The sequence below is a fragment of the Chelonoidis abingdonii genome, chromosome 1, assembly GCF_003597395.2.
Source record: "Chelonoidis abingdonii isolate Lonesome George chromosome 1, CheloAbing_2.0, whole genome shotgun sequence".
In the NCBI taxonomy this organism is placed as follows: Eukaryota; Metazoa; Chordata; order Testudines; family Testudinidae; genus Chelonoidis; species Chelonoidis abingdonii.
This window is the reverse complement of record NC_133769.1, coordinates 345611533-345638390: the sequence shown is the minus strand read 5'-3', so window position 1 is coordinate 345638390 and position 26858 is coordinate 345611533. Positions and strand designations below refer to the sequence as shown.

General features: G+C 43.1%; 1 protein-coding gene across 1 annotated transcript in view; it reads right to left on the bottom strand.

The window, feature by feature from the left end:
* The window catches only part of MAML2 (mastermind like transcriptional coactivator 2), a 271685-nt gene that overhangs the window by 60086 nt on the left and 184741 nt on the right, over positions 1 to 26858 (bottom strand). The window contains exon 3 of the mRNA XM_032762860.2: positions 23799 to 25232. Coding sequence (XP_032618751.1) covers positions 23799 to 25232 — 1434 coding nt within the window. The remainder of the gene's footprint in view (positions 1 to 23798; positions 25233 to 26858) is intronic.

The window sequence follows — 26858 nt, the reverse complement described above, 5'->3', positions numbered from 1 at the left end:
TTCCGATGCTGACTCTGCAACACACGCTTAAACACTGCAACACACTATGCTGAGATATTATTGCTGGTCCTTGGTGTTCATTAGTAGATTCAGGTCTTGCATCCAAGTGACATTTTTTAAAGGGGAGAAATTTCATTTTTATAGTTTAAAAAGATTTAAATCTCTGAGTCACTGAGATGCCAAAAACATACAACTTCACATGGCCATGTTCAGATTTACTTTTCATTGCAGAATCACACATCAAAGCTTCCCAGCTGTCAGCAGTGCCAACTCCACTTGAGGTTTGAAAGTCAGACTATGTTCTTTCTAGACTATGCATCACCAGCAGTAATAAAGCTTCCGCAATCCAAACATAGTTACCAATTCTGTTGATGATATGAGAGCCAGACTATGATCTAGTCAGTTCTCCCTTAGGTGTCGCTGTCCTGCATTGCTAATAGGAGGGGGAAAACAGTAAAGACTTGTTTGTGGCAGTAAAGTAAGTAGATATGACTCTGAGTTAGGGTGACCAGATAGAACGTGTGAAAAATTGGCGTTGTGGGGGTAACAAGTGCTGTATAAGAAAAAGCCCCATATATCGGGACTGTCCCTATAAAATCGGAACATCTGATCACCCTACTTTGAGTGCACGCCGGGGCCAGATCAGTTGAGTAAGAAAGTGCCTTTTTTATATCTTCACTTTTCTAACTGTCACATACTTTAATATGAACCCGTGGAACTGTGGTCTTTGCGTTAATATTCCAGTAGTACCGAGTAGCGTAACTGGGTTATCTTACACTATTTTCTTGCAAAAGCCTTTCTCGTTGGTACAAACAAATGAAGATTTAGCCTATGCGGTTATTAAGTTAATTTTATTCTCCTTCCCCTTTTATTTCTCCCTGGTTTTCTATTATTTTATTTATCCCTGCTAGCTCTGCTTCTAGTGAAAGAGCTAATAACTATAACTGCATCCCATGACAATTCCACGATGTGATGACAAAGATCCTTTGTCCAGGGCTGGAATCATATTATATTTCTAGTCATCAACTTCAATATTCCAGTCAACAGTGCACTGAACAGTTACAAACTGCAGAAATCCTCTAATGGGCCAAGTTCATCTCTGGCATTCCCTTTGTGTGTCTAAAACAAAGATTTAAACAAAAGTAAATATTCTTTGGTACGTGTTCCTTCTCAAATATTTCTTTGTTACATGTGTTGATAGTTTAAGCTACGGGCTCTGATTTTTGTTTTTGATGGTGGGTGCTCCTCTCTGCCCCTCCATTGCCCCCCATGTGAGCAGAGGTTGGAACCTGAGCGGAAGGAGGCCGAGCGGGGGTGGAGCCTCTGGGTGGAGCACAAGCAGAGCGGGAGATGGGGCCATGGTCTGGGCACCGTGACCCACAAAAGATTAATCCGGCCCTGCCAGTGCTGAGCACTGCCTATTTTTTTTTCAGTGGGTGCTTGAGCCCTGCAATACCCATGGAGTTTGCACCCATGGTTCAAACTCTACTTTTAAACAACAGCCACACACAGAAGAAAGCCACCAGCTATTAATCCTGTGAGCCGGCTTTTCAAAAGACTTCAACTTCCATTTTACACTCCAATATATATTGACAGATGTTCAGAAGAGCTCTGCATGTTGGGTGCACGTCGGCTGTTGAGCTCTTTTGAAAATGTAGCCACGAGAATCTCTGAAAGCTGCTGGGCACTAAGCCTCAAAAACCTGATCTGAGGCTCTTCTGAAAATCCAGAAGAATGTAACCGTCCAGGGCCAGATTTTCACACCAGCGCCACATCCACCAGCTCTCATTCAGGCTCCTGCATGAAGCTGGGCAGATTTTTTGAAATGCGCAGCCAGCAGCTCTTGTTCTCAACAGGAGCTGCTGGGTGCTGAATTCATGGCTATGCAGCCACTTTATTTGGGGGCCTTAATGGCACCTGAGCACTTCTGACAATGTGCCCCCCATTTGTGATAACCTGCCATTTAAAATCACATGCTGTTTGATTCTGATGTACCCTAACACTTCATTATGTCACTTTGGCATTTAAAATGGGCTTTAAGTTGGATTAATGTAACTCGCTCATACTTTAAGGACCCTTTACGCTGCCACTGCAAAGGGGACCTAGCGTAACTAAGAGCTGGCCCCACCTGTATATTTGGAATTCATGGTGTCAATTGTTATATACTCTGTGGCACCTTTTCACCTCTCCCAAAGTGTAAGCCTTGGAGTGGATTTAACTGTAATTTATTGCACTTACTTTAAGGCCCCTTCACGCTGCCAGTACAGCATAAAAGGGGCTTAGTGTATATGAGAATGTGGTCATTTTGATTCATGACTCGAACTTGTGACAATGAGAACTGCTGGTCACATGGGCAAAGTTCTCAGATCAAGACCAAGTGGTGCAAAGTAGACACTCAGGCAGTCTCTCTTTTCCTCTAATGAGTGAAAATGCTGCTTCACTGGTGACAAGTAGAATTTTCCCTCTGTTAGCGTCACACTCCACTTGGAGTAGTTTTGCTCATGTATGCATCTTTCATGCAGCTTTGACGTCATTTCTAAGGGCTAATAAATCTTTCTTTGATAATGAAAATTAAAAATTTGCATCATGAATTATAAGGTTACAGCACAGAAGAGTGAAAATTTATCATCTGAACATCTGCAGCATTATTTTCCCCGTAGACAACCCTATGTCGCTATTTTTTAATTTTTACATTAGCTGAAGCACCATAACCTTTCCAGAAATACATTATCCCTGGGCTACATTTTGGGTTTGCTCCTGCTCCCACTGCCATCCTCTTCACTGGGAGCAGGACTGGGCCCTCTGTGTTCATATTTGTGAAAGTGAAGGGTATAGAACAAGCACAATATGAGAAAGATTAACAAATGACTCATTGCTGAAGAGCCATAAATTCATATATGACATGGGAATAGGGTTTAAGTTCCTGATTTAAAGGCTTCACTTATGACTCTGACTAGCTCGCCATAAAGTAGCAGAAAAAGTCAAGTTAAGGATGGTGTTATTTATCTTGCTTCTTTAATCAAACCTCCCAGGTATGTAAAACACAGATGTAACTACCAGACCAACAGGGGGCTTGTACTGCAGTTTCATATCAAAGTTATTTGCAGTAAAAGGGTTCAGATGCTATCTTAGTTAAAGTCATGTAACACCACTGAATGCATGCCCATTTTTTCTCTCTCAAAAGACTATGTGGTCAAAAGAAATGGGTAGGAGAGTTATGATTTTATCGCACATGCACATTTTCTCACTCTTCTTTAAACTCCCAAGCAGCTTATCATCTGCAGCCCGATTTCCCAAAACTAAACCCATTGCCTCATGTGTGTTTTGTTCCTTGTTTATATCTTGTTGGAAGTCTAGAAACAGACTCCGGTGAGGCAGAAATTAAGATTTTAAAAAGTCATTTCCTGTGAGCAAAATTCACATCCTTCGGTTGCAGTTAACAAATCTGTCTGTTTTATAAAGCCAGATGAGTGCTAGCAGAATGATAGGATTTGGCCAGACAGAAATTCCCATCATTCTTTAAATCTCTTACACAGAAATTGCTGGTGAACCAGTCTGGGGAGGAAAGAAGGAGAGGAAAGGATGAAATGCAACAATCTACATCAGTCTATCATCCATGGGCAATAAGGGTATATTTGAAAAATACGTTTACACTCAGCAATTACTCTGTGTACCTTTCATCTTGACCACAAAATGTTATTAATGAATTTGTGCCATTTGGCTGTGAGAAATATTGTTTTAGCTCTGCAGACTCATCTCCCTGAGGATTTGTGGAAGCATTACCTCAGACATCAAACATGCATATTTTAATGAACAGTATTCATCTGTGCTCTGCTAAGCTACAGTTCTAGGCTTTCAAAATGGCAAAGTTAATGAGTTCTCCCCTCTTCCAATCAAATAAAAATAACTAAAAAAACTCCTTTTTGCTGGCGGGGGTTTGAAATGAGCTGCATTTAAAAAATCCCCAAACATACCTATTCTGTATTTAAAAAAAAGTTATTTTGAATGTGTAGACTAGGATGATGAGTCCCCTTCCTAGAGTCAGTGAAGTCAATGGAGCTATGCCGATTTACATCAGTTGAGGATCTGGTCAGATCACTGCAATACACTTAGTAGCCAATTCAAATCTTCTGAAGCCCACAGGCAAAATTCTGCTCTCTGTATATCCATGCACAAAACTGGAGTAATTCCGCTGACTTCAGTGGAGTTACTCTGGATTTGCACAATGGCGTAACAGAGAGCAGAATCTGGCTCCCTTTGAAATGAGTATATGTTTGAAAAAACTGAGCAGTGGTCTGAAATGTACGTTAGGTACAAAGAGATAGGTCCAGGCGGCTGTTCTCTCCACAAACTTTTAAACTGATACCACATGTGCCACAAAGAGCAGAATGGCAGGCTGCTCCTCTGTTCCTACTGACATACACTTACACAGATCCACATCATTACTGCTCCCTGCTTTGACTTCTCACAGTAACTTCCTCCATTCATTCTGAGCTAGGATGTGGTCCCAGGGGAAAGCTTAGGCATCTCACTTTTGGCAAAGGATCTCATTCCCATGGAAGTAAGCACAGCTTTTACACCACCATTTAACAACATGGCAACATTCTCATACATTAGACTCATTTCCTCACTGCCTTGACTTGAGAAGCAAATACTGGAGAAAAGCCAGCCTGTGCAAAGTGAAGCAAATTCTTAAACTGTTCATCTCCTCTGAGATGATTTACAAAACACCCAATTGTGTTTAATCCTGTCCTGTTAGTTTAAGGTCATTATAAATACACGACTTTGGATCATTTTACATTCAGAACTCCCTCGACAATACAAACAGGCTGACCAAACAGTAAGGATTTCTGAAATGCAACTTCAATTCGTAAGCTCATGTTTTAGACTGAATTTGCATCCATTTTGCCTTGACTGAAATACAAGTGGGTGTAATCATGTGTACAGAATTTTACAACAGCACAGTCATCTGATGGAACAAGGCGGGGCAAAAAAGGAAACTTTTGAAGCTGATGAAAGCTTTTTCTTTGTAGCTGAAAACTAAAATAGATCAAAGAAATAAGAGACAGACCTAAGCTGCAAAATTCAGAGATGGTCTTTGAAAACCTGCTCCCACCAGCTCCAGGCTGTACTGTGGTCTGAAAACCAGATTGGAATACACCAGAGAATTCTATCCAGGACACTTCAGTTGCCCAACTGTAAATTTCTTCAGCACCTTCCCCCCAAAAGGGAGGTTTGAGACTAGATCCTCAGTGCGCAGTGATGGTTTCTTCAGCCATTCTTTGACATACTTGTGCTGAGCTGGCTCTCTGCTCCTCTTCAAAGAAGCCTTGAAAATAGGTCCCATAGCGTGTTCACCTTCACAAGTCACAAAGGGCAAGGATCTTGTCCAAAGTTTGAGGGTCCATGTCCCACAGGTCATCATGGGACAAGGCAGTATCAAACCCAAACAATACAATGGCATTTCTGGATGAAACCTGATTTTGTCTTCTCCTATGCCAGTCCCACTTTGGCTGTTCTCTTTCTCTCTCTGCTGCTGCTGCAGACAAAGAAGTGCAGTGAAGCCTACAGCTGATTTGACTGATCTTGTCAGCAGAAAAGATAGAAATATACTCAGAGAGCGTTCAAACGACAAGACCACTTCCACATCACCCATAACTCATTCCCACTATGCTGAACTTATGGCTCTCAGCCACTCACACCACTACATTCTGTTCCACACAAGTTCTTATACCACCTTCATCATGGAGTGTGTAATAGACAAGCTTCTCCTACCTCCGATACACCGTGAAACATCACTGAGGTCTCCACAAGTTTAACGGTAATGAGTTAAGGCTCCTGGGGTGCTAGAAGTGTCTGTCACTGTTACAGTATATTAACAATTTTGTGTGCTTTCTATACATATGGTATATACAATTAACAAACATATAATTTATTACTCTTTCTCACTGTAGATGAATGTTTTAAACAGAGGACCTATTCATCACTCTCTAACTAGTCCAAACAAACAGGTCTCCAGTGTTGATTGATGAATATATCGGGTTTCTCTGCTGCTGCTGCTGCTGAATTAATTATTCTGAGTTTACTTTCCACATGGTTTTCTTTTTTTAAACAGCATTTGGAAAATGTAGGGACTGACTCATTACCACTAAGGCCCCTTTACACCAAAGTGCACCTTATTGTGTAATTCTATTTCCACCCTCTTTAAGGGCCTTTTCTACTGCCAGAACGGTGGGAAAGGGTCTTAGGTTTAATGACGATCAGGCTCAGAGTCTTTTGGTTACAGTTTTTTGAAAGCAGAGAATAATAAAACAAAAAATGGAAAAGTTAATACTGCCACAGCTATTTTTGCAGGACACTGGCAATTCATTTAAACTGCCTTATACAAATCAGCAGAAAATCTTATGGAATATTATAGGGGAAGCTGGAAGCCACCCCTATATTTAGGCTGCCTAACACTTTATGTTCTAAAAGATTCTTGCAGCCATTTTCGAGAAGTTCTAACACTTCTACCGTTTGTAGCAAACCTTTGAAATTCAGCAAGGACAGAGCCCTGAAGCTAGAGACAGGCCTTTCACTTCCCCATGAAATTTCATTCAAATTTGGATGGTTGAAAATCATCACTTGCTTTATGCTGCTAGTGTTCCTCAGGAAAATTCTGGCACCGTGGCAACATAATAGTGGAACATTAACATTCTGAACAGATGGGCCAAAGTTGCAACAGCAGCACAGCTGCACTAGGAACACCTCAACGTGCCAGAGCAATGGGGGAGGAAAAGAAGGGAGCCTTCTCCCCAAATCCAGTATGTGACCTTTCCTCTGAGAGCACCACATGGGCAAGAGATGCCCCAGCTCCAGGTGGGGGGGAGGGGAAGAGAGTTGAGCTGGGTTTGCCACAACCACCTTTCCAGACCCAACACACGGTCTCTGCTGCCCTTTCCTCCTTGGTGGGTACCACATGGGCTGGAGACCCACTACTTCAGTGGGAGAGACAGAGCCAGGCTGAGCTCCCACTGACTACCCCCTAGATCCCACACATTGCCTCAGTAGCCCATCCCCTGCTGGAGTAACAGCCTACTTCTGCTACTAGCAAACATAATTAGCTTTGGAGCTCCAGTGGGCAATCTCAGCACTACGATGGTAAAAGTTCAGGGTTTGAAACTTGCTGCTGATACATGATGGGGTGGTTGATACAGCTGTACATAAAAAAACAACTTGGGCTTTCCTTTTTTAAAATAAATCTAGGAAATTACATACAAAGAACTATGTGAAAAGAATGTTATTAGGTTCCAAGTCACTGACTTGAAAAGGTGCTTGCTTGGCACCTCGGAAAATCAATTCATCTAGATAGATGCCTTATTGTGGCTTTACATACCTAACTTTTGGCCACTCAAGTTTAAAAATGTTGACTTTAACCTCTGTCTCAGTTTTTTTATCTGTAAGTTGGTTACTTAGTAACTGGCATCACAGGTGTGGTGGGATGAATTAGTTAATGGATGTAAAATAATTTGGAAGATGCTACATATTTATTTATTTATTACTATACAATATTGGAATTCAGATGCCACAACAAAGGACCATCTTCTCTCCCCCAGCTATCTCATTTGTGCGCTTCTAGCATGACACTGAAATAATGCAAAAACTGGTCATTTACCATCTGGGAATTGATATCCTACAAGTCCAGCTATAGCATTGTTTTTTCACTATAAATGGCTTGCGGGGACACTAGAAAAAGCTGTTAGAAACACAGACACCTGTACAAGAGCCCACGCACACCCAGAGTAATTACTCTGAGAAATGCTGCTCTTTTTCCGAGAGGCCCAGGAATCTTGAAAACTTCATTGTAGTGAGGCTGCAACAGGAAATCAATCACTTGTTCTGCTTTACACACTCTCTTTCTTTCCCTGAGAATAACCTGCTACTTTATTGTTCAGATCCATTGCATCAAATGAGAATTTCAAGCCAGAGTTCTCTAATTAGTAGCCATAGAACTGCTTTTCGTTTGGTTTGGTTTTGCATAGTGGCCTCCTCTGCTTGAAAAACAACAATGAATACAACAGTCCATTAGCATTGCATCCCTTTGATCACAGCAGTCCAAACATTTTTAAACTCCCAGGTATCAAATTTAGAGGTCCTTATAGAAAATATCATAGGGCCTTTCATTTCTTTTTTTTTCCACAAATGATTTTTATTAACTATCATTGTGCAAATGCAATGATCAGAGTATCAGTCTAATGGTTTCTGACTCACTTTGGATTCCACTGGGGGAAGAAAAAAAAAAGAAAAAGAAAAAACCCTCCTGAACAGATTATAACAATAGACAAAACTAATGATAACTAACACGGCCAGGGTCCTTTGTGTCAGCTGTGCTAATGCATGGTACACACACACACACACACACACAATCATCCCCTCCTAAGGACCTGTATTCTGCTCAGTACATGCCCACAAACTTCCCATTAGCCTCCATTATCAAGAGGCACACATGAACACACAGCAAGAGGACAAATCAATGTCTCAGCTCATGAGAGCTTGTGTACTGGCCCAGGGGGGAGGGGAGGGGCAGGAACTGGGAAATCTGGAGAAATAAAATGGGCCTGGAGATGTTAAAGTCACAGAATCACCCAGGAACATGCCTAGTTTTCTTGAGCTGAGACTCTTACCCAGAGCTGACTGAGCAATTTGGACATGGATGTCCAAATCCCATGATGTGGCTTTAAAAATAACAGCCTGGACATTTTAAGATTCATTTTTACACCCCTACAAATCCAGGGCCAAATTCCTTAAGTGAATATTTCCAAGCTATTAGTCCATAACAAGTGAATACATCTCATCAAGGACTAAACGCACTATACATTACTTCGTTTTACAAAATAATTTGCTGCATGCATGTGGCTATTAAAAACAGTTACGAAGAGCCCAGCCCAAAGCATGCTGAGAGAACGGAAAGACTCCCATTGATTCCAGTGTACTCTAGATCAAGCCCTACTGCTTGTGAAACGTACCGATCTGAACAGCATTTTTAGGATGAAGCCAGAACCCAGCTGTCTTTAGCTCAAGAGTAAATTTCCATGTTTGCTAAGGAGGATTTAGTTTGTGGACTGCAAATAATCCACAAGTTATTTACCTACTTTAAAAATAAAATTCATCCCTGAAAACTATCAGAAGGCTACTGCGTTCCGAAACCAAGGGAAGGGATATGGAAGGGTCTCCTACATCTAAGCCCAAAGGAGATGACTTCTTTCTCAAGGTGCCGGACCACTTGGTGGGCCAACACCACTTAAGTGTTCAGCTACACAGGAGTGGAGGGATCAGACCTTGAAGGGGTGAGGGTGGGAAAGACTTTGAGGCGAGAGGAAGGGGCAATGAGTGAAAAATGGGATGGAGAAATTCAGTGAGATAATCCATGGAGGTAAGAGCAAAGAAGAGAGGGCAGAGTGTGGCAGGGAAATCATTCAGCTGCAAGACTGAAGTTTTCAGAAGAGTCATTGAATTTTGAGTAGCTAACTCCCTCAGGCGCTTTTTGAAAATCCCAGCCTAAGTCAAGAAGAGATAGTAAATGTAGCTATGAAATTAACAAGAACAGATTAGTGAAACAGGTGAGCTAGCTAAATGATACAAACCACTAATTAAACAGATAATCAGCAGGGCAGGGCAGGTTAATTAACTCACCAGAGCATCAGCTATGCTAGGAAATGAGACAGGCAGATGGTTTTGGATTGGCTCAGTTTGTGTTTTGGTTTGGTCAGTGTGGCACATACATGGTTAATGCACGCCTAAAACACTACATTAAAAGGAACATCATTGGGTCTGTTGCTATAATAATGTAAGTTATTAATTAGTCTGGATCAGCTCCCTGCCATGGAAATATCCCACAGGTAGCACTGGTCAAAATAGGGATAAATGTTTTGCAAAGTTTCCAGGGAAAAAATAGTCCATTTTTTTCCTGGGAATTTTTGAAATTCCAATTATTTTGACCAGCTCTGCCCACAGGAAGGGAGGGGATGGAAAATTCCAGAAGGATGAAGGCCCCTTACGATCGTTTCTGGAGGAAGGATTGGTTTATGTCTCCCCATAAAATGCTCCCCCACCCCGCCACTCCCAGCCCATGGGATTCTCAAAAGCCAAAGGGAACCAATCCAAACCCATCTGTTCGTCTTTTCCCTGGACTAGCTGTGCTTGACACTTTATATACACATAGGAAGAGACAGTCCTTGCCTTGAAGAACTTACAAGCAAGCCAGACAAAGGGTGGGAGAAAGGAAGTATTATTACCCCCCTTTACAGATGGGGAACGGAGGCACAGAGACAGTAATGGCCTCATTCAAAGCCTACTGAAGTCAATGGGAAACTTTCCATCCTAGGAAAAAGACAGCAAAGCCATCCCAGAACTTATGGATCCCACAGGAGGCCAGGATCCTCCATGTGAAGGCCCAGTTCTGAGAAGGGGAAGATCAATATAGCAGGGACGCTCTTAGCAAGTAATCCTGACAAGATCATCCGGGCTGCTATTACAATTTTGTTCTCCCAGAGCAATGAAACTCTCACCAGCATGAAAATATGAGATGTGCTGGTCCCACAGCCACCATATTTGTATTTTTCCATAAAGGGTTAAGTCCATCAGGTTCGGCACTTTCCTTTGGTGGAGCCCTGGAGTATTGCACCATGCCAGATGTGTGCAACACTAAAGAAATAAAAGTGAGTGCCCAGCAGATATCCTGGAAGCAGTTAAATTAGCACCCAGCAGGGACAAATTTGCAGCTTCAGGAGCAAGGTTAAAGTTAATGTGTTTTCATTCCTGGAGCATATTTGCAAGTGTATGACAGTAAAGATATAATTCTTAGGGCAAACTGGGAGGGAACAGATGTGTTTGGACTAAGTATGAGGAGCCAGAACCAACTCCACCATCTGCTATGAATTTGAATCTTTACAGTTCTAAACAGTTCCGTTAATTACTATACCTTTGCATGGTTCCAGCAGAGACCAGGAAGACTGCATGAAAGATGCTGTTTTTTATTACTGCCATTCTAGCTGAAACCAGAAAACACTGAAATTCTCCCAAGAAAGCCTGTTTTTCGCTAGGTTTACAGTTTAGAGAGTTTCAGATGAGTTTAGATAAGCACTGGATAAACTTGGTTGTTCTTTGAACCTCAACGAAAGCATTAACCCTTTAGTCATTCACCCTACACTTGTACACCCCACAATTGTGGCCCAGCTTGTGTATAAGAATGGCCATACTGGATCAGATCAATGGCCCAGTTAGCCCAGTATCCTGTCTTCCAACAGTGACCAATGCCAGGTGCTTTAGAGGGAATGAACAGAACAGGGCAGTAGTGTGAAGAAATAAGGGGGTGCAAGGTTTCACATTACTCCCTTGTGCTGGCTCCTCATACTGCAAGTGGTAGTACAGGAGGGGATGGAGGCTCTGTGTTTCTCTCCACCCCGTGCAGGCAGATGGGAGGGGGTGGGAATTGGGTGGAGCCACAGCTCCATCCCTCATTGGTCACCATAGCTGTGCCAGCACACGGGATGGTGTATACTGCACCGGGAAGGGTGGTAGCGCCATGAGGCAGATTGTAACTTGCAAAGGAACAATCTGACTCATGTTCTGTTCAATAGGAAGCACAGCAACACACTGCCCCTTCCTTGGGGCTCAAGGCAAATGCACAACTGAGGTCTTAATTGGGACCTCCTATTACATATTCTCATCCAATCAATCTGACATTGTGTGTGTCCTACAGGCTGTAGTCCAGAGGCAGTGTAACCCAATAGATAAGGGACCTGGAGTCACCTTGGCTCTAATTCTTGGTTCTTCCACTGACTCACTCACTGATCTGGATAAATCAGTTAGCCGCTCGCCACCTCACTCTGCCTGCCTGTACAATGGTGAAAATGATCCTTACTCACCCAGCGTTCATAGATCTCCCAATTATGGAAGGGCTAAATATTGCTAGTATAATGCTTTACAAAGTTAGGTTGGGATTTTCTATGGAAACTAAAGGAGTGAGGCACCCAAATCCCACTGAATTTCAGCTGGGACATAGCTCCTTACTCTACCCTCATAAACAAACAAAAAATAAGCAACACACTGCATGAGTTTTAAGTAACCCCAGACCACTGCTGGAATAAACATTACACATAATCCTACTCAAATATGAAGTCCTCAGGGAACTAACTGTCTAAGGATATGGCTACACTGTCATTAAAAAGCCATGACTGGCCAGTGCCAGTTGATTCAGGCTCATGTTGTGTGGGCTAAGGGCTGTTTAATTGCAGTGTAGACTCATAGATTTTAAGGTCAGAAGGAACCATTGTGATCATCTAGTCTGACCTCCTGCACACTACAGGCCAGAGAACCTCACCAACCCCACTCCTATAAAAGATCCATAACCTCTGCAAGAGGGTCCTAGAGCTCGGGCTGCAGCCAGAGCCCGAATGCCTTTACCACAATTAAACAGCCCATTAGCCTGGGCCCCTTAGCCCGAGTCAGCTGGCATGGGCCAGCTACTGGTTTTTAATTGCAGTGTAGACATATTTCACATTTTTCAGCCAATTTGGACATTGAAATGGAGAGTGTAGGACTTGTGACATTCTGTCGGGCTTCACACCCGTAAACCAATGATCGTCCACGTAATCAATGCTTACCGCTGGTATACATTCAAATTATTATTCAGATCAGATCATTTAACCCTTATATGAAGAAATGCAACCAAAATGGAGCTAGCACCTAGGCTGAGAGGATTTCTGGTAGTCAGCATGTAAAGAAGGGTGCACTACTCTCCTCCTCAAGTAGGGTTCAGCTTCTCTAACTGCAGATCCAGAAGCTACAGAGCCCTTTCCACTTTTAATCTAAATCCAGATTAATCCCTAGTCTGCAGCCTAAATTCCATCTATGCTGCATGGCCGTGCAGTGCCTATTAAGCCCCATGCAGTGGCTCAGCCCTGCAGCAGGGAGAGATGCCTCTCCCCCAACATGGACCAGCTCATGGCAGGGGGAGAGGTACCCCTCCCCGCAGCCCCAACCCAGCCTTGGCACGAACCTGCCATGGTTGGGGGAGAGGCACTTCTCCCCCACCCAGCCCAGGTGCTGCGGCAGGGAAAGAGAGCTGGAGGGAGTCCTCTCTCCCCGCCACAGCCCCCAGGAAGTCTGCACCCCAAACCCCTCCTTCCCAGCCCCACTCCAGAGCCCGAGCTCTAACAGTCTGCAATAAGCGCTCATCACTAAAGAAGTGGAGTGTCCATGGATAAGAAGAGTAAAAGCCAGATTCTGCCATTTATACAAGCGCAAATGTAAACCATTTCCACCAAAACCAAAATGCGTTCCTGTGGATGTACACATTGGGGGAGGGATAGCTCAATGGTTTGAGCATTAGCCTGCTAAACCAAGGGTTATGAGTTCAATTCTTGAGGGGGCCATTTGGGGATTGGTCCTGCTCTGAGCAGGGAGTTGGACTAGATGATCTCTTAAGGTCCCTTCCAACCCTAATATTGTATGATCTGACACTGGGATAACTGAGAGCAGAAACTGTCTCAAAGTCTCTCTAGACCCATAGGCTTAATTGAGCCACTCAAACCCCATTCATATCACTGTAAAACATGTACAAATATAAACAAGCTCCTGATTCATGCTAATACAATACCAAGAACAGCAATTTTGTGACCATCTTCCTCACGGCTTAGCATAAGGGTTCAAGGAGAATTTGGCTGAGATCAAGGCTCACAGATTGGGCCAGGAGAGGTGCGGCTCTCAGCCTCGAGCACTTCTGAACTGTTCAGGGTTCTCTTAAGGTATGGTACAAAGCTTTGTCAACGCAGCAGAAGAGCACATCAGCCCAGCTGGTCAAGGACCTGGTACAGGAAAGAGATCTAGGGCATGACCAGACTTGGGCAAGTGAGGGCTAACTCCCCCCAAAACAGTGACTAATCACATCAAATTTCCAGGGTTTTGGAAAGAAGAAATACACTGCTAGCCTGCCACGCTGGTGGAGTAATGTCCTCTCCACAATTCCCAGAATGAGCCCATCCCTAGAAGGGATTATGAAAAAGATGATTTATTATGTAAGTGCTGACAATGATCTCAGCTCTGTATAAAATGACACTGTCCCTGGGTGTAATTTCAGAAGATGCACAGGGAGAATCAGAGTTTTAAAAATAAGGACAACTGGTTGCCCATATGAAGTAGTGGGTGAAGCTCTCATGACTCCCACTTAAATTGACCCCAAGATCTGGGAGTCACTGACTAAATACAGTTATCAGGACATAATGGCACATCCCTAGAGCTGCATGAATTGCTGTGGCTTTGTTCCACCGAGGGTTTGGTGAATTTATTCTGGTTTCTGTTCACCTGAGTTCTTTCCCCTCTCATAGTGAATACAAATGAAAAAAAGAGAATCTAAGCTGAAACCTCTGAGTATAACATGCTTTTGGATCAAAACTATAAGAGGAAGGATGGTCCAGGGGGTGGTCTAGGACTTGAGAGACCTGGGTTTAGTTCCTGGCACTGCCACAGATTTTCTATGTGACCTTGGGCAAGTCACTTAGCTTCTCTGTGCTTCAGTTCCCCATCTGTAACATAGGAATAATAGTACTGCACAGATGTGTTAAAGATTGTGAGGCACTTAGATGTTAGAGTGATGGCGGCCATATAAGTACATAAGAACCAGAGGTGGTCAAACAATATTTGTTTGGTGAACCTGGGCACATATTCTGTTCAATTTTATTTTAATTATTTGATTAATCATATTCAACAAGCCACACTGTTGATCAAAAGCTTTCAAAAATACGTGCTGAATTTATTCAACTCTAGTCAAAATGACTGAGTTTTGGAGCGTTTCCGCCCCAGACCTTAAGTCTGACCCCAAGACCATCCTTCAGTGACTGGTCCATCTTCTCTCAAGACTAAGTGAAAACTTGACTTCAAATTTCTCCCCAAACTCAGTCATCCAGGCTTTCCCCAAACCCAGCCCAGGTTCTTTAAAGGGGTTGCAAACTTCATTGACCATGGGCTGAACTTTGGCTTATAATGAAACCTGAAAGCAAGAGAGTTTGGAATTTTATTACAAGAGAGTTTTGCTATGACTAGACGCTTACCGGCAGAGAGTGGGAAAGGGGAGTCCTCACAACACAGACAGAGAATAAAACACATGAGCAAACAAAACCCCAATTCAATGTAGCCTCTTTCAGAAAACCAAGACTATTTCATTGCCACGGCTTGTCCCTAGAGGCTAAAAAGCATCTAAATTAGCAAATCCCTCTGAAAATCTCCAGTGTAACACAAAGTGACTGAGACAGGCAGAGAAATTATAAGCCTGGCACTCCATTTAGCGAGCTTTAAAGCCATAAAGTCGTGTCTAAATGCTTTTTGGGGACTTCAAGCCAGAAAATTATCTAAAGCATGTGAATTGATAGCTGACAGCTGCATAGTGCCATTCGACGGTGGAGTTACAGCAGCTCTCCGTGAACTGTGTACTCAAGCTTCCATGCTACAAATCCATCTCTCAGCCACAGTAATGAAGGGCCAGATTCCACACTCTGCTTTACACTTTGTACAGTATCTAGTATAATAAAGCACTGATTTCTCACTGAGGAATTAGCAGGCCAGTGCTACCATTAAGGCGAACTAGGCGGTTGCCTAGGGCGCCAAGATTTGGGGGTGCCAAAAAGCGGTGCCCCCAATTTTTTTTTCAGCATTTCTCCCCCCACCGTGTGGTCGCTGCTCCACTTCTACCTCCTCCCAGGCTTGCAGTACCAATCAGCTGTTTGGCGCCGCAAGCCTGGGAGGAGAATTAGAGCGGGGGCGGGGTGCTCGGGGAGGAGGCGGAGCAGAGGTGAGCTGGGGTGGGGAAGTGCCGCACGGCTCTGGAGGGGGGGTAGCTGCCACTGGTGGGTGCCTCAGGGCGGGGGAGGGGGGCAGAGAGCTGCCGCAGGGTTGGAGGGGGCGCAAGGTGGAAGTTTCGCCTAGGGCACGAAACTTCCTTGCACCGGCCCTGGGAATTAGGCAGATGAAATAATAAAGTCAATGATTAACCATTAGTAATTAATAATTTACTGTTCTTATTAAGGAGTGGAAAGCCTCACAAGGCAGGAGGTGAAGCTCATGGAAGGAAGGGAGTGGAGTCTACAAGACATGATCCTTTCCTTTTACAAGATCTGTAGAGTTAGGATCCTCATTAGCTTTATTGGAGTTACTCCAAAAATGAATTTAGTCCCCTATTTCCCCCAAAGTTCTTGCAGCCTGTGTACTTCCATGCCATGCCCATCCATATAGCTCAAGACTCTTTCCCCTACTCAGATGAGGATGCTTTGGCAGTTTCATTTTTAACATGTTTTAATAACAACAAAAAACCCCTCTCTTCTTATGAAAATGTCAATAACTTCATATGAAAAGTAAATTACAACTTTAGTTTTCATTAAAAGTCCAATTTGGAGATACCTGAAGCCTCTCACACAACCTATAAAAAAGAGCTTTCTGTCTCAGTTTCTGCATAGGCTGTCTCTGGCTGGATGATCATTTTCTGTGGAATATTTTGAATCAGAAAAAGCTTTTGTTTTTTAGGAAAGCTTGGAAAATGAGATTTTTTTGCTTTGTAGGAACATCTTACGTGAATTTTTTTGGAATGCCATATCTCAAACCTGACTTTGAGCAGACATTCCACACTGTGCTTTATATACATTGTATGTCTTTCCTGAGGTTTATTACCTTTCAGTGATTTTATGAAAAGGTTGTGGGACTGGTTTGGTGGGAACACCTGACAAGGCACCTTAGAGACTAATAAATGTCTCAAGGACAAGAACTCCTTGTTGTTTTTGCTGATACAGACTAACAGGCTACCACTCTGAAACCTGACAATTCAGAGAGATTTCAACAGGGTTTATAAGCTTCTTGAGAGCTCGTGAAGCATTTATCGGGTCCAAAGCAAAACCTTTCAGAATCAGCAAACTCCACCACCTAAATCCCTAGCATTCAAGAAGCTGAAAGGCTTAACATCTCCTGTTGCACATCCTTCAGACTTCGTAATGTCTGGAGCTCAAATAGCCAGTTGAAGGTGCTTACATATTCTGCCAGCTCAGCCTAAGGAGTCTGTTGGCTTTGGCAGCTAAAACGTGATGTACAAAGAAGTTTAGCAGGTGAACAGCATGACAATTACAAATACTGCAGGCCAACCATCGATCAACAATCTCTCTCTGTAAACATACCCTATATACTCATTCATTAGCCTGTTCGTTTATAAGCTGACCCCCCAAAAATGGATAGGTAAAAATAGCAAAAACTGTATGACCCTTTCATAAGCCAACCCTGTATTTCAGGGGTTGGAAAACTTTGGCTCCCGGCTCATCAGAGTAAGCTACTGGCTGGTTGGGGCGTTTTGTTTACTTGAAGCATCTGCAGGCATGGAGCACCCACTTCCTGCATCTCCCATTGGCTGGGAATTGCGAACCGCGGCCACAGGGAGCTGAGGGGCTCCATGCCTGCAGACGCTCTAGGTAAACAAAATGACAATGTATTAGATATTCAATTCAATGATTCCATAGAGTTTAAAATCATCAAATTTTGGTGTAAACCCATTTATAAGCCAACTCTCGCTCTTTGATGCATCATTTTTTACCAAAAATATTCGGCTTATGAACGAGTTTATACGGCAGCTCCTGCTTCTAAAGAATTTCACCACTGTGTAGTGACTGCTACAGAGCTTTGGAGTGATCACTGTGGGGCTAAAAGAGGATAAGTTATCAGTTCAGAGTAGGGTGACCAGACAGCAAGTGTGAAAAATCGGGACAGAGGTGGAGGGTAATAGGCTTCAGTATAAGAAAAACCCTATAAAATCGGGACATCTGGTCACCCTACTTCAGATTGTAGATGTTCCAGAGTTCTTGCTACAAAACTCTCACAACCTATGCTTACCTTTCCAGGCTGTACGCAACAGCACTGCTATGGGTCAGACTGCCCCATTGTGCTCACAAAGCTGTGGGAGATGATCATGAAATCTCCCTTGCAGAAACTCCTATTAAGCATTCCTTACAGTGAGAAGTGATTGGGGCTTTGAAAAAGTTCACATGGAGAAAGCCTCCCATGCCAGCTGATCCTGTGAATGCACAGAGAAGAGATCCCAGATCTGCATAAGGAGAAGACATTTTGCATATAGAGTTCCTGCTTCCATATTGCTTGGCTGGCTCCCCGCCCTCAGGCAGTATTGGTCCAGTAGGAGCAGTGCTTCCATATAACCCTGAAGCTTGCTCAGCAGCATCTGGGCAAGGGACACAGTAGGAAGCTAACACTGCTTCAAGCAAGTTACTGTTAGTGTTTTAATTTGCATCCAGAATGTTGTCTTGCGTATTTTGCAAAAAATATTCATGTTTATAAGAGTCCTGCCTGTCTTGTCTACGCTGACAGATTGCTAGAGGAGCACCATCATGGCTGCATAACGAGCCTGTTCAAATCCATCTGACTGCCAGTCTGTTAAGAGAGTGGGGAAACACTCCTGTAAAGACCATTAGAGTACAACGGCTAACTAACAGAGATACAGCCAAGGAGTAACAGATCCCCTGCAACACAGAATCATGAAAAGCCTGGGCTGGAAGAGATCTCAAGAGGTCATCTAGTCCAGCCCCCCGCACTGAGGCAGGACCTGGTAAACCTAGATCATTCTAGACACGTGTTTGTCTAACCCGTTCTTAAAACCTCCAATGACGGGGGTTCCACAACCTCCTTTGAAAATCTATAGTGCTTAACTATCCTTATAGTTAAATTTTTTCCCCCCAATATCTAACAAATATTTCTTGCTGCAGATTAACCCAATTACTTTCAGTCCTACCTTTAATAAACATGGAGAACAATTTATCATCCACTTCTATATAGATTCATAGATTCTAGGACTGGAAGGGATCTCGAGAGGTCATCGAGTCCAGTCCCCTGCCCTCATGGCAGCCCCCTGCCCTCATGGCAGAACCAAATACTGTCTAGACAATCCCTGATAGACATTTATCTAACCTATTCTTAAATATCTCCAGAGATGGAGATTCTACAACCTCCCTAGGGATAGAATCAGAAAGGCCAAAGGGCAATTTGAGTTGAAACTAGCAAGGGATGTGAAGGATTAGGAAGGGGTTTTACAAGTATGTAAGCAACAAGAAGAGGACTAGTGGATGGTGGTTAAGGTCCCCTTAACTCAATGAGGCAGGTTTCCTAGTGGTGGAAGTATGGAAAAAGCTGGAAGTACTCATTCCTTCTTCACTTCAGTCTTTAGGCAGGATCAATCTCCCAACACTACATCTGGAACGCCAGAGAGGAGAGAAGGAGAAGCCCACTTGATAGAGGGTCAGGTTAGGGACTACTTAAACGTTAGAGAGCGTGCACAGTCTTGGGACCAGGAGGGACGAACTGCATCCAGGGTGCTGAGGGAGTTAGCTGATGTGATTAGCAGAGCCTGTTGATCCATCTGATCTTTGAAAAATCTCATGGCAATAACAGGAGAGGTCCGCAGGAGGACGGAGAAGCAAAAAGTACCGTATATCTTTAGAGAGGGAAAAGCGAAATCCAGGGAACTACAGATCATCGGACCCACCTCAATCCCGAAAAATATAATGGAGGCAGGTGCTGAGGAAATCCATCCTGAAACACTTAAGGAAACAAGGGTGTCAGAAGCAGTGCATGCTGGATTCACCAACGGGTAACAATCATGCCTGACCATACCTGATTGCTTTCACGATGAGATGACTGGACTTGTGGATTGGGGCAAGCTGTTGATGTTTGTATACCTTGACTTTTAGTAAGGGCTTTTTGACGACGGTTTCCCACAGCTATTCTTCATCAGTCAAAACAAGGAAAGTTGGCGTTGAGAGAATGGACTGTGAAGTGATAAAACTGGTTGAATCAACGGGCTCAGCGGGTGGTATCATGACACTCTCTCTAGTTGGCAACAGTAACAAGTGTGTTGCCCCCAGGGGTCTGCTGGCCCTGATTCTATCCAATGTCTTCATTAATGTCTTGATGATGGGATAGCTTGCACATTAAGTAAATTTGCAGGATGATAACCAGTTGGGGGGAGTGGTGGACACGCTGGAGGGCAGGGATAGGATTCAGGGAGCCTTAGACAAATTGGAGAAGTGGGCCACAAGGAAAGCCTTCATGATACGTTCACAAGGACAGGTGCAAAGTTCCTGCACTTGGACAGAAAATAACCCATGCACTGCTACAGGCTGGTGACTGTTTGCTAAGTAGCAGTGCTGAAGAAAAAGGATCTTGGCGTTACGGTAGATGGAGTTGAAACAATGATGCCTACAGTGTGTCTTGTAGCAAAAAAAGGCTAATAGCATACTGGGGCTTGTATTGAGTAGGAGTGTTGGCCACAGCTCGAGGATGTGGTTATTCCCCTCTATTCGGCAGGTGAGGCCCACTGGACATTATTGTGTCCAGTTTTGGGCGCCACACTACAAAAAGGACGTTGGAACAACTGGAGAGAGTCCAGCGGAGGGCAACAAAAATGTATAGAGGACTGAGCACATGACATTAAGAAAGAGACTGGAAGAACTGGGCTTATTTAGCCTGCAGAGAGATAAGACTAAGGGGGATTTGATAGCAACCTTCAACTACTGAAGGGATGGCTCCAAGGAGGAGGGACTTATGCTGTTCTCAGTGGTCGACGGAGGACTAGACCAAGGAGCAAATGGTTTGAGTTGCAGTTTGCGGAGTCAGGCTGGATATTAGAACAAATTTCTGAGCTAGGAAGTGGTGAAGTAGGGAGGTGGTAGATTCTCACATCCTTAGGCTATTTAAAGTCTGGCTTTAGACCGCACCCTGGCTGGGATTATTTAGGGAAAATGGTCCTGCCTTTAGCAGGGGGTTGGACTAGATAACCTCATGAGGTCCCTTCCAACCTTTTGATTCTATGATTCTATAACAGCCCATAACAGTCTTCAAATATGTTATAAGCCCCCGCCCTCCCCTATCCTCAAGTTTTTTTCCTCAGGACTAATTCAGATTTTATAAACCTTCTAACATTTTTGTTGCTCTTCGCTGGACTCTCTCCAATCTGTCCACCTCTTTCCTACAGTATCGTGCCAAAACATGGACACAGTACTCCAGGTGAGGCCTCACAAGTGCTGAGTACAGCAGGACAGTTATATCCCCTGTCTTACACAGGACAGTCCTGTTAATATATCCCAGAATATTAGCTGTTTTTGCAACTGCATCACATTCTTGGCTCATATTAAAATTATGATCCACTTTAGCCCCCAGATACTTTTCAGCAGTACTATCACGTAGCCATTTATTCCCCGTTTTGTAGTTGTGCATTTCTAATTCGATTTATGCATTTTATTTTTCCTTTCTAAGTGTACTACTTTGTATTTGTCTTTATTGAATTTCATCTTGTGGAATCAGAGCAATTCTCCAATTTGTCCAGGTTGTTTTGAATTCTAATCTTGTCCTCCAATATGCTAGCAACTCCTCCCAATTTGGTGTCATCTGCAAATTTTATAAGCCTGCTCTCCAGTTCATTATGCAGGTCATTAATGAAAATGTTGAAAAGTACTGGACCCTGGACAGACCCATGTGGCACTCCACTTATATAAGTCCTTCCAATTTGACAGCAAACCATTGATAACTACTCTGAATATGATATTTCAACCAGTTGTGCACCCCCCTTTGTTGGAATTTCGTCTAGACCATATTTTCAAGTTTTCTTATGAGAATGTCATGTGGGACTGTCAAAAGACTCACTAAAATCAAGATTACATTACGTCTTCTGCTTCCCCCCATCCACTATGCCAGTAACCCTGTCAAAGAAGGAAGTTAAGTTGGTTTGGCATGATTTGTTCTTGACAAATCAATCCATGGTGGCTATTGCTTATTATTTTATTACTTATTACACTATCAACATAACATAGTCAAAGCTGATTCCCACAGCTGCTCCCTCGCCAGCTTCTTCAAACCAAAAATAAAAAGAAATCCCTTCTGCCTGAAATTTCTCATATGCCGTCTCCTACAAGGAGATGAGATTTTGGGGCAGTTTATGATTTATTGACCAAATTGTTTCGGAAGTTGAAAATGAGTTTTCAGTTGTACAAGTCTTCTAATTTATTTATATAGATTTCTACGTTTTGTACTACCAGATTTCATCTCAAAACAAGTTGGCCTAGACATTCCAGTTTTGTTTGACTCATTTATACTGGTGCTTTCAATTACTATTTGGAAAGTTTTGTTTTTCCATTTTCAATCATTAGTTATAGGATTTTTTCCCCAGAAATTCACAGGTTACTTAGCAGACTTTATACATTTGAAATATTGCTAACCCCAAGAATTCAAATCATAAGTCAGGCCCCCCAAAATCATGACATTAGCTTAAAATCATGAGATTAAAAAACCTCCAATGACATTCTTTTAAAATTTGCTTTCTGGTTTCTGAGCCTTTAGGTTACATTTGGGTCACATTTTCAAGCTTTACTCTACAACCATGAAAGATAGACATGTACTTTTTTTTAAGACAAAAGCTGAGAGTCTCCTCTAATCACATGACTCCAGGAGCTGGAGCTTTAGGAAAAGAAGCAGCTATCACTAGATTCATGATAAAAAAAATTGCAAGAGTTTGCAACACTGCATTTATATGTAGGTAATTGTATAGTGCTCCTCCCTAAGCATCTAAGCTCCTCATTTGCCTCAGTGAATTTTATTCTCACACCACACCGTGAGGCAAGTATTTACTCAGGGTAATTTTGCCGCCCCAAGCACAGCAGGCACGCTGCCTTCGGCGGCTTGCCTGCGGGAAGTCCCCGGTCCCGCGGATTCGGCGGCATGCCTGCGGGAGGTCCGCCGAAGCAGCGGAACCAGCGGATCCTCCGCAGGCATGCTGCTGAAGGCAACTTGCCTGCCGCCCTTGCGGTGACCAGCAGAGTGCCCCCCCATGGCTTTCTGCCCCAGGCACGTGCTTGGTGTGCTGGTGCCTGGAGCTGCCCCTGTATTTACTATTCCCATTTCCCAGATGAAGAAGTGAAGCACAGAGACACTGAGTCTCTGGTGTCTTCTAACTTGTACAGCCATTTATGCACTGGTAGTCACTTTGCACAAATATAAATGACTATACAAGGGCACTGGAGAATCAAGCCTTGTGAGATTAAGGCCAAAATTATCAGAAAGAAGCCTGTAATTCAGAGTGTCTCAGTTTTTAGTGCCCACCCTGAGTTATCTACTTCCTGCTATTTTCTTGTCCTTGCTCATTTCTACCACATATAGTTACTTTACAAGCCTACTGAGCCTACATGAAAGAGATTTTTTTTTAACTGATGCCCACCATTCAGTCTATACATACACACAGTTATGAGCCTTTACATGGTTAGAATTTATTTTTCCATTCTATTATAAACAAATTGTCCAAGAAAATTAATACTTAAAATGATGCTAGGCAAACCCAGAAATAACATGTGAGCAGTTTTAGATTTTCCTTTACAAACAGACAAAACAATTCCCAGACAAAAGTTTGTCAAGTTAGAGTCAATAGATGTCTAAGAATATTGTTATTTCCTAACCTGTCCTCCAGAAAAAACAATGACACAGAATTGACATTGCAAAGATATTGCCTTAGAAAAGGCACAAAAAAAATGTTGTGGTTCGAAGTACCCTAAATGTTATAAGTATGAAAGCTGAACATCCCATCACCAGCTCTTGTGCAAAGGATCTCCATTATGTGTGAGTGGCCTTTGCATTTCATTATAAATTTCTTTAGCCCAATCTCACTAGGAACCACGACAGAGTCTATTGCACAGAAAAGGACTGTTTTATTACTGTTTAGGAGGAACACGTCTTACCTGTCTGTGCTGTTGAGAGACGGGATACTGCAGTCCTGAGATCTGTTGGCTTTGCTGCATTTTCTGAAGTATCATCTTCTGCTGCAATGCTAAGGATACGTTTGGTGGCCTTTGAAGAGGCTGGTTTTGGAGAGGTTGAGTAGGTTGCTGCTGTTGCTGTTGCACTGCAACAGGGCTCTGTAGCTGCTGAGGATAGTGCAGAATAGAAGGCTTGCTTTGGGATCCCAAAACTGAAGGCATCTGCTGGTTAGTTTGCTCTGAGTTAAAATGACACAAAGGTTTTGTGTTGCCATGATGCTGCTCTAGTGGTGATTGAGTGTTGTTTATAAAGTTTCTGTTGAGATCCTGAGGCTTTGGTTGCATTACGATGTCAATGGGGCTGCTCTGGGTTGTGGCATTTGGTTTATAGATATAGTTATTCATCGCTTTGGACTGATTCCCATTGACAGGTACCCCAGGCATGGCTGAACTTTGGGGGCTAAACTGCTGCTGACGAAAGGAAGGGCTGGGAATTTTCTCTTGTACAAATTGTCCTGGGGAAGGGCCTGATGGGGACAAGGTGGGCCAGCTGGATGGCTGGTTTTGCTGCTGCTGCTGCTGCTGCTGAATCAAGGCATGCTGTTGTCGGTTGGCTGCTATTTGTTTTAGCTGCTGGGCATGAGATACTTCTTGCCAGTTAGTCAATGACCGATTTGAGACAGAAGAGACCTGCGATGACTGTGCTTGATTCTGAGGCACCGAAGGGATTGGTGAAGAGGTGGACATGGCAGCACTGGACATAGTGAAGGCTGGTCCTGTAGAAGAAGGCCTCATTTGAGGGGAGCCCACAGGTGCCTGATTCAAGCCTGGCGAATATTCACTCTTTATCACTATTTTCTCCATCTGTAGAGAAGATCTAGCAGTGCCTCTCTGGTTTTGCTGCCCAAGATCAATGTTAAACGGCTCATCTTGTTTTATGGTGGCATTTATCATATTTTCTAGTTCAAGGTCACTCATTGGTGGCACCGATATGTTAGTCAGTTCATTAAACAGCTCCTGAAGCTCTGGGTCCATCATCTGTTCCCCTGTATCTTCCCCGTATCTGTTAGGGAAAATGTTTTCATGGGACATCTGATCATCCAGGTGTTTGCTGCAAGATATGGTTTCTCCTGGTTCTTTCTTGACCTCTTTCAAAGGCATATTAAATATATGCCCACTAGAGTGGATACTGTTTGTTAGGTTGCTGGTCTTTCTTTGTGATCCTTGCCCCATAGACAAGGTTCCTGACATTGACTGGCTTTGGCAATTGTTAACATGTCCACCTTGTCCCATAGAAAGATTATCACCCACTCGTATCCTCTTAATATCAAGGAAAGAGTTATCTGAAATACCATTGGGTCTCTTGTTAACAGGTGATAGATTTACCACCAACTTCCTCTTCAAGGAGCCCTGGAGCTGAAAGAAGCGGGGAAAAAATAAATAAATTAATTGATATTCAAGATCCAGTGAAGAGTCAGCTCAAAAGCAGAGAGATACTAATTTGATGCTCATAACATGAGATCTTGAAAAATTAATTAACAAATGTTGTGCAACACAGTAGGATACTCTGGAAATTAGCAGAAATTTGTGATACTAAAATTAATGGAATTGGAATAGATTTCATAAATTTTAAGACTAGCAGAGTTCCTTATGATAATCTAATCTGACCTCCTATGTCACACTGGGCATAGAATTTCACCCAGCGATTCCAGCATCTACTCCATAAGATTCTTCTGACTGGCTGAAATAGAATCTATGGACTCTCTGAGAGATGTTTTCAAAGCCAAAATGAATAATTAGCCATTCAGCTCCCACTGTCCCCAGATATTCAAATATGACTGAAATAACACTACTAGGAGAATTTTACCTTGTTCACATACAGAATTTAAGGCAGTGGAGTTATGCCAATTTCAGCTAAAGATCTGGCCCATGAGATACCTTCTACTACTGTCCTATTTTTTCCAACTATGCACATTAATTTATTAGGGCAGAATTAGACCCTGGATATTTGTGTTGTGAAACGTCTGCTATAAAATTAAATACAGGCTATGCAACATGCCCCAGCTAACACTGATCTGAGACCCATAACTGTTTCATCTCCTTGCTTTTGAACATTTACGTATATATTTTTATACACTCACAAACAGTGTGAGCCAGATATTGAAAAATATGCACATACAATTGCACACCTAATGTATGTTCAACTACCACAATTGGGCATGCTTTATCATGTATTTGGGTGTGCAAATTCCCATCTTGCACATATACAAATCAGGTGCATAATTCTGCACACCTTTACAGTATATAAAAGCAACTAGGCAACTGCATGTTTGAAATACAGGACAATGTATGCATCCTCCAGTACCTGTAAGCAGAATTTCAGAAACACTTTATAACTGACTGTATGCATTCACATTAATGTCAATGCTCTTGTTGAGTCCTTTGCTCTTTACACAACCAATGTACTATGAAGGAACCTCCCCAGCACAGTAGGCTCGAAACAACTGTATTTATTAAATATACACAATATCCAAGCTTAGCTACATATGCTCTGGCTAGCTTCTGCAGCACAGAACACAGTCATTGCCACTAGGACACTTACAAACTATTTAAAGAAGTACTATACTGGTGGTGGTGGTGCCGGGGGGGGAGGGGTTGCCTTCATTTTTGTCCCTTAACCATAAGTATATTGACCCAGGTGATTTATGATAATATGTCATTTGATGAATGGCCTGGTTTTTACTTTGGTCTAAGAAACCAGGGCCCATTCAAGATATGATGTCTTGTGACTATCTGGGGCAGAAACAAAAAACTGGCAAGCCCAGTCTCCTGTAACATATGCCCAGAAGAGAAAGTAAGCCAGTACGCTCCGGTACAGATCAGCTTTAAATTCCCCTGGCGGCAATTTAAAGGGCCTGGGGCTCTTAGCAGTGGCTGGAGCCCCAGGCCCTTTAAATTGCCAGCAGGGCCCTGCTGCCGGAGCCCTGAGGAAGTGGCGGTGTGGCTTAGGCAGCGATTTAAAGGGCCCATGGCTCCTGCTTC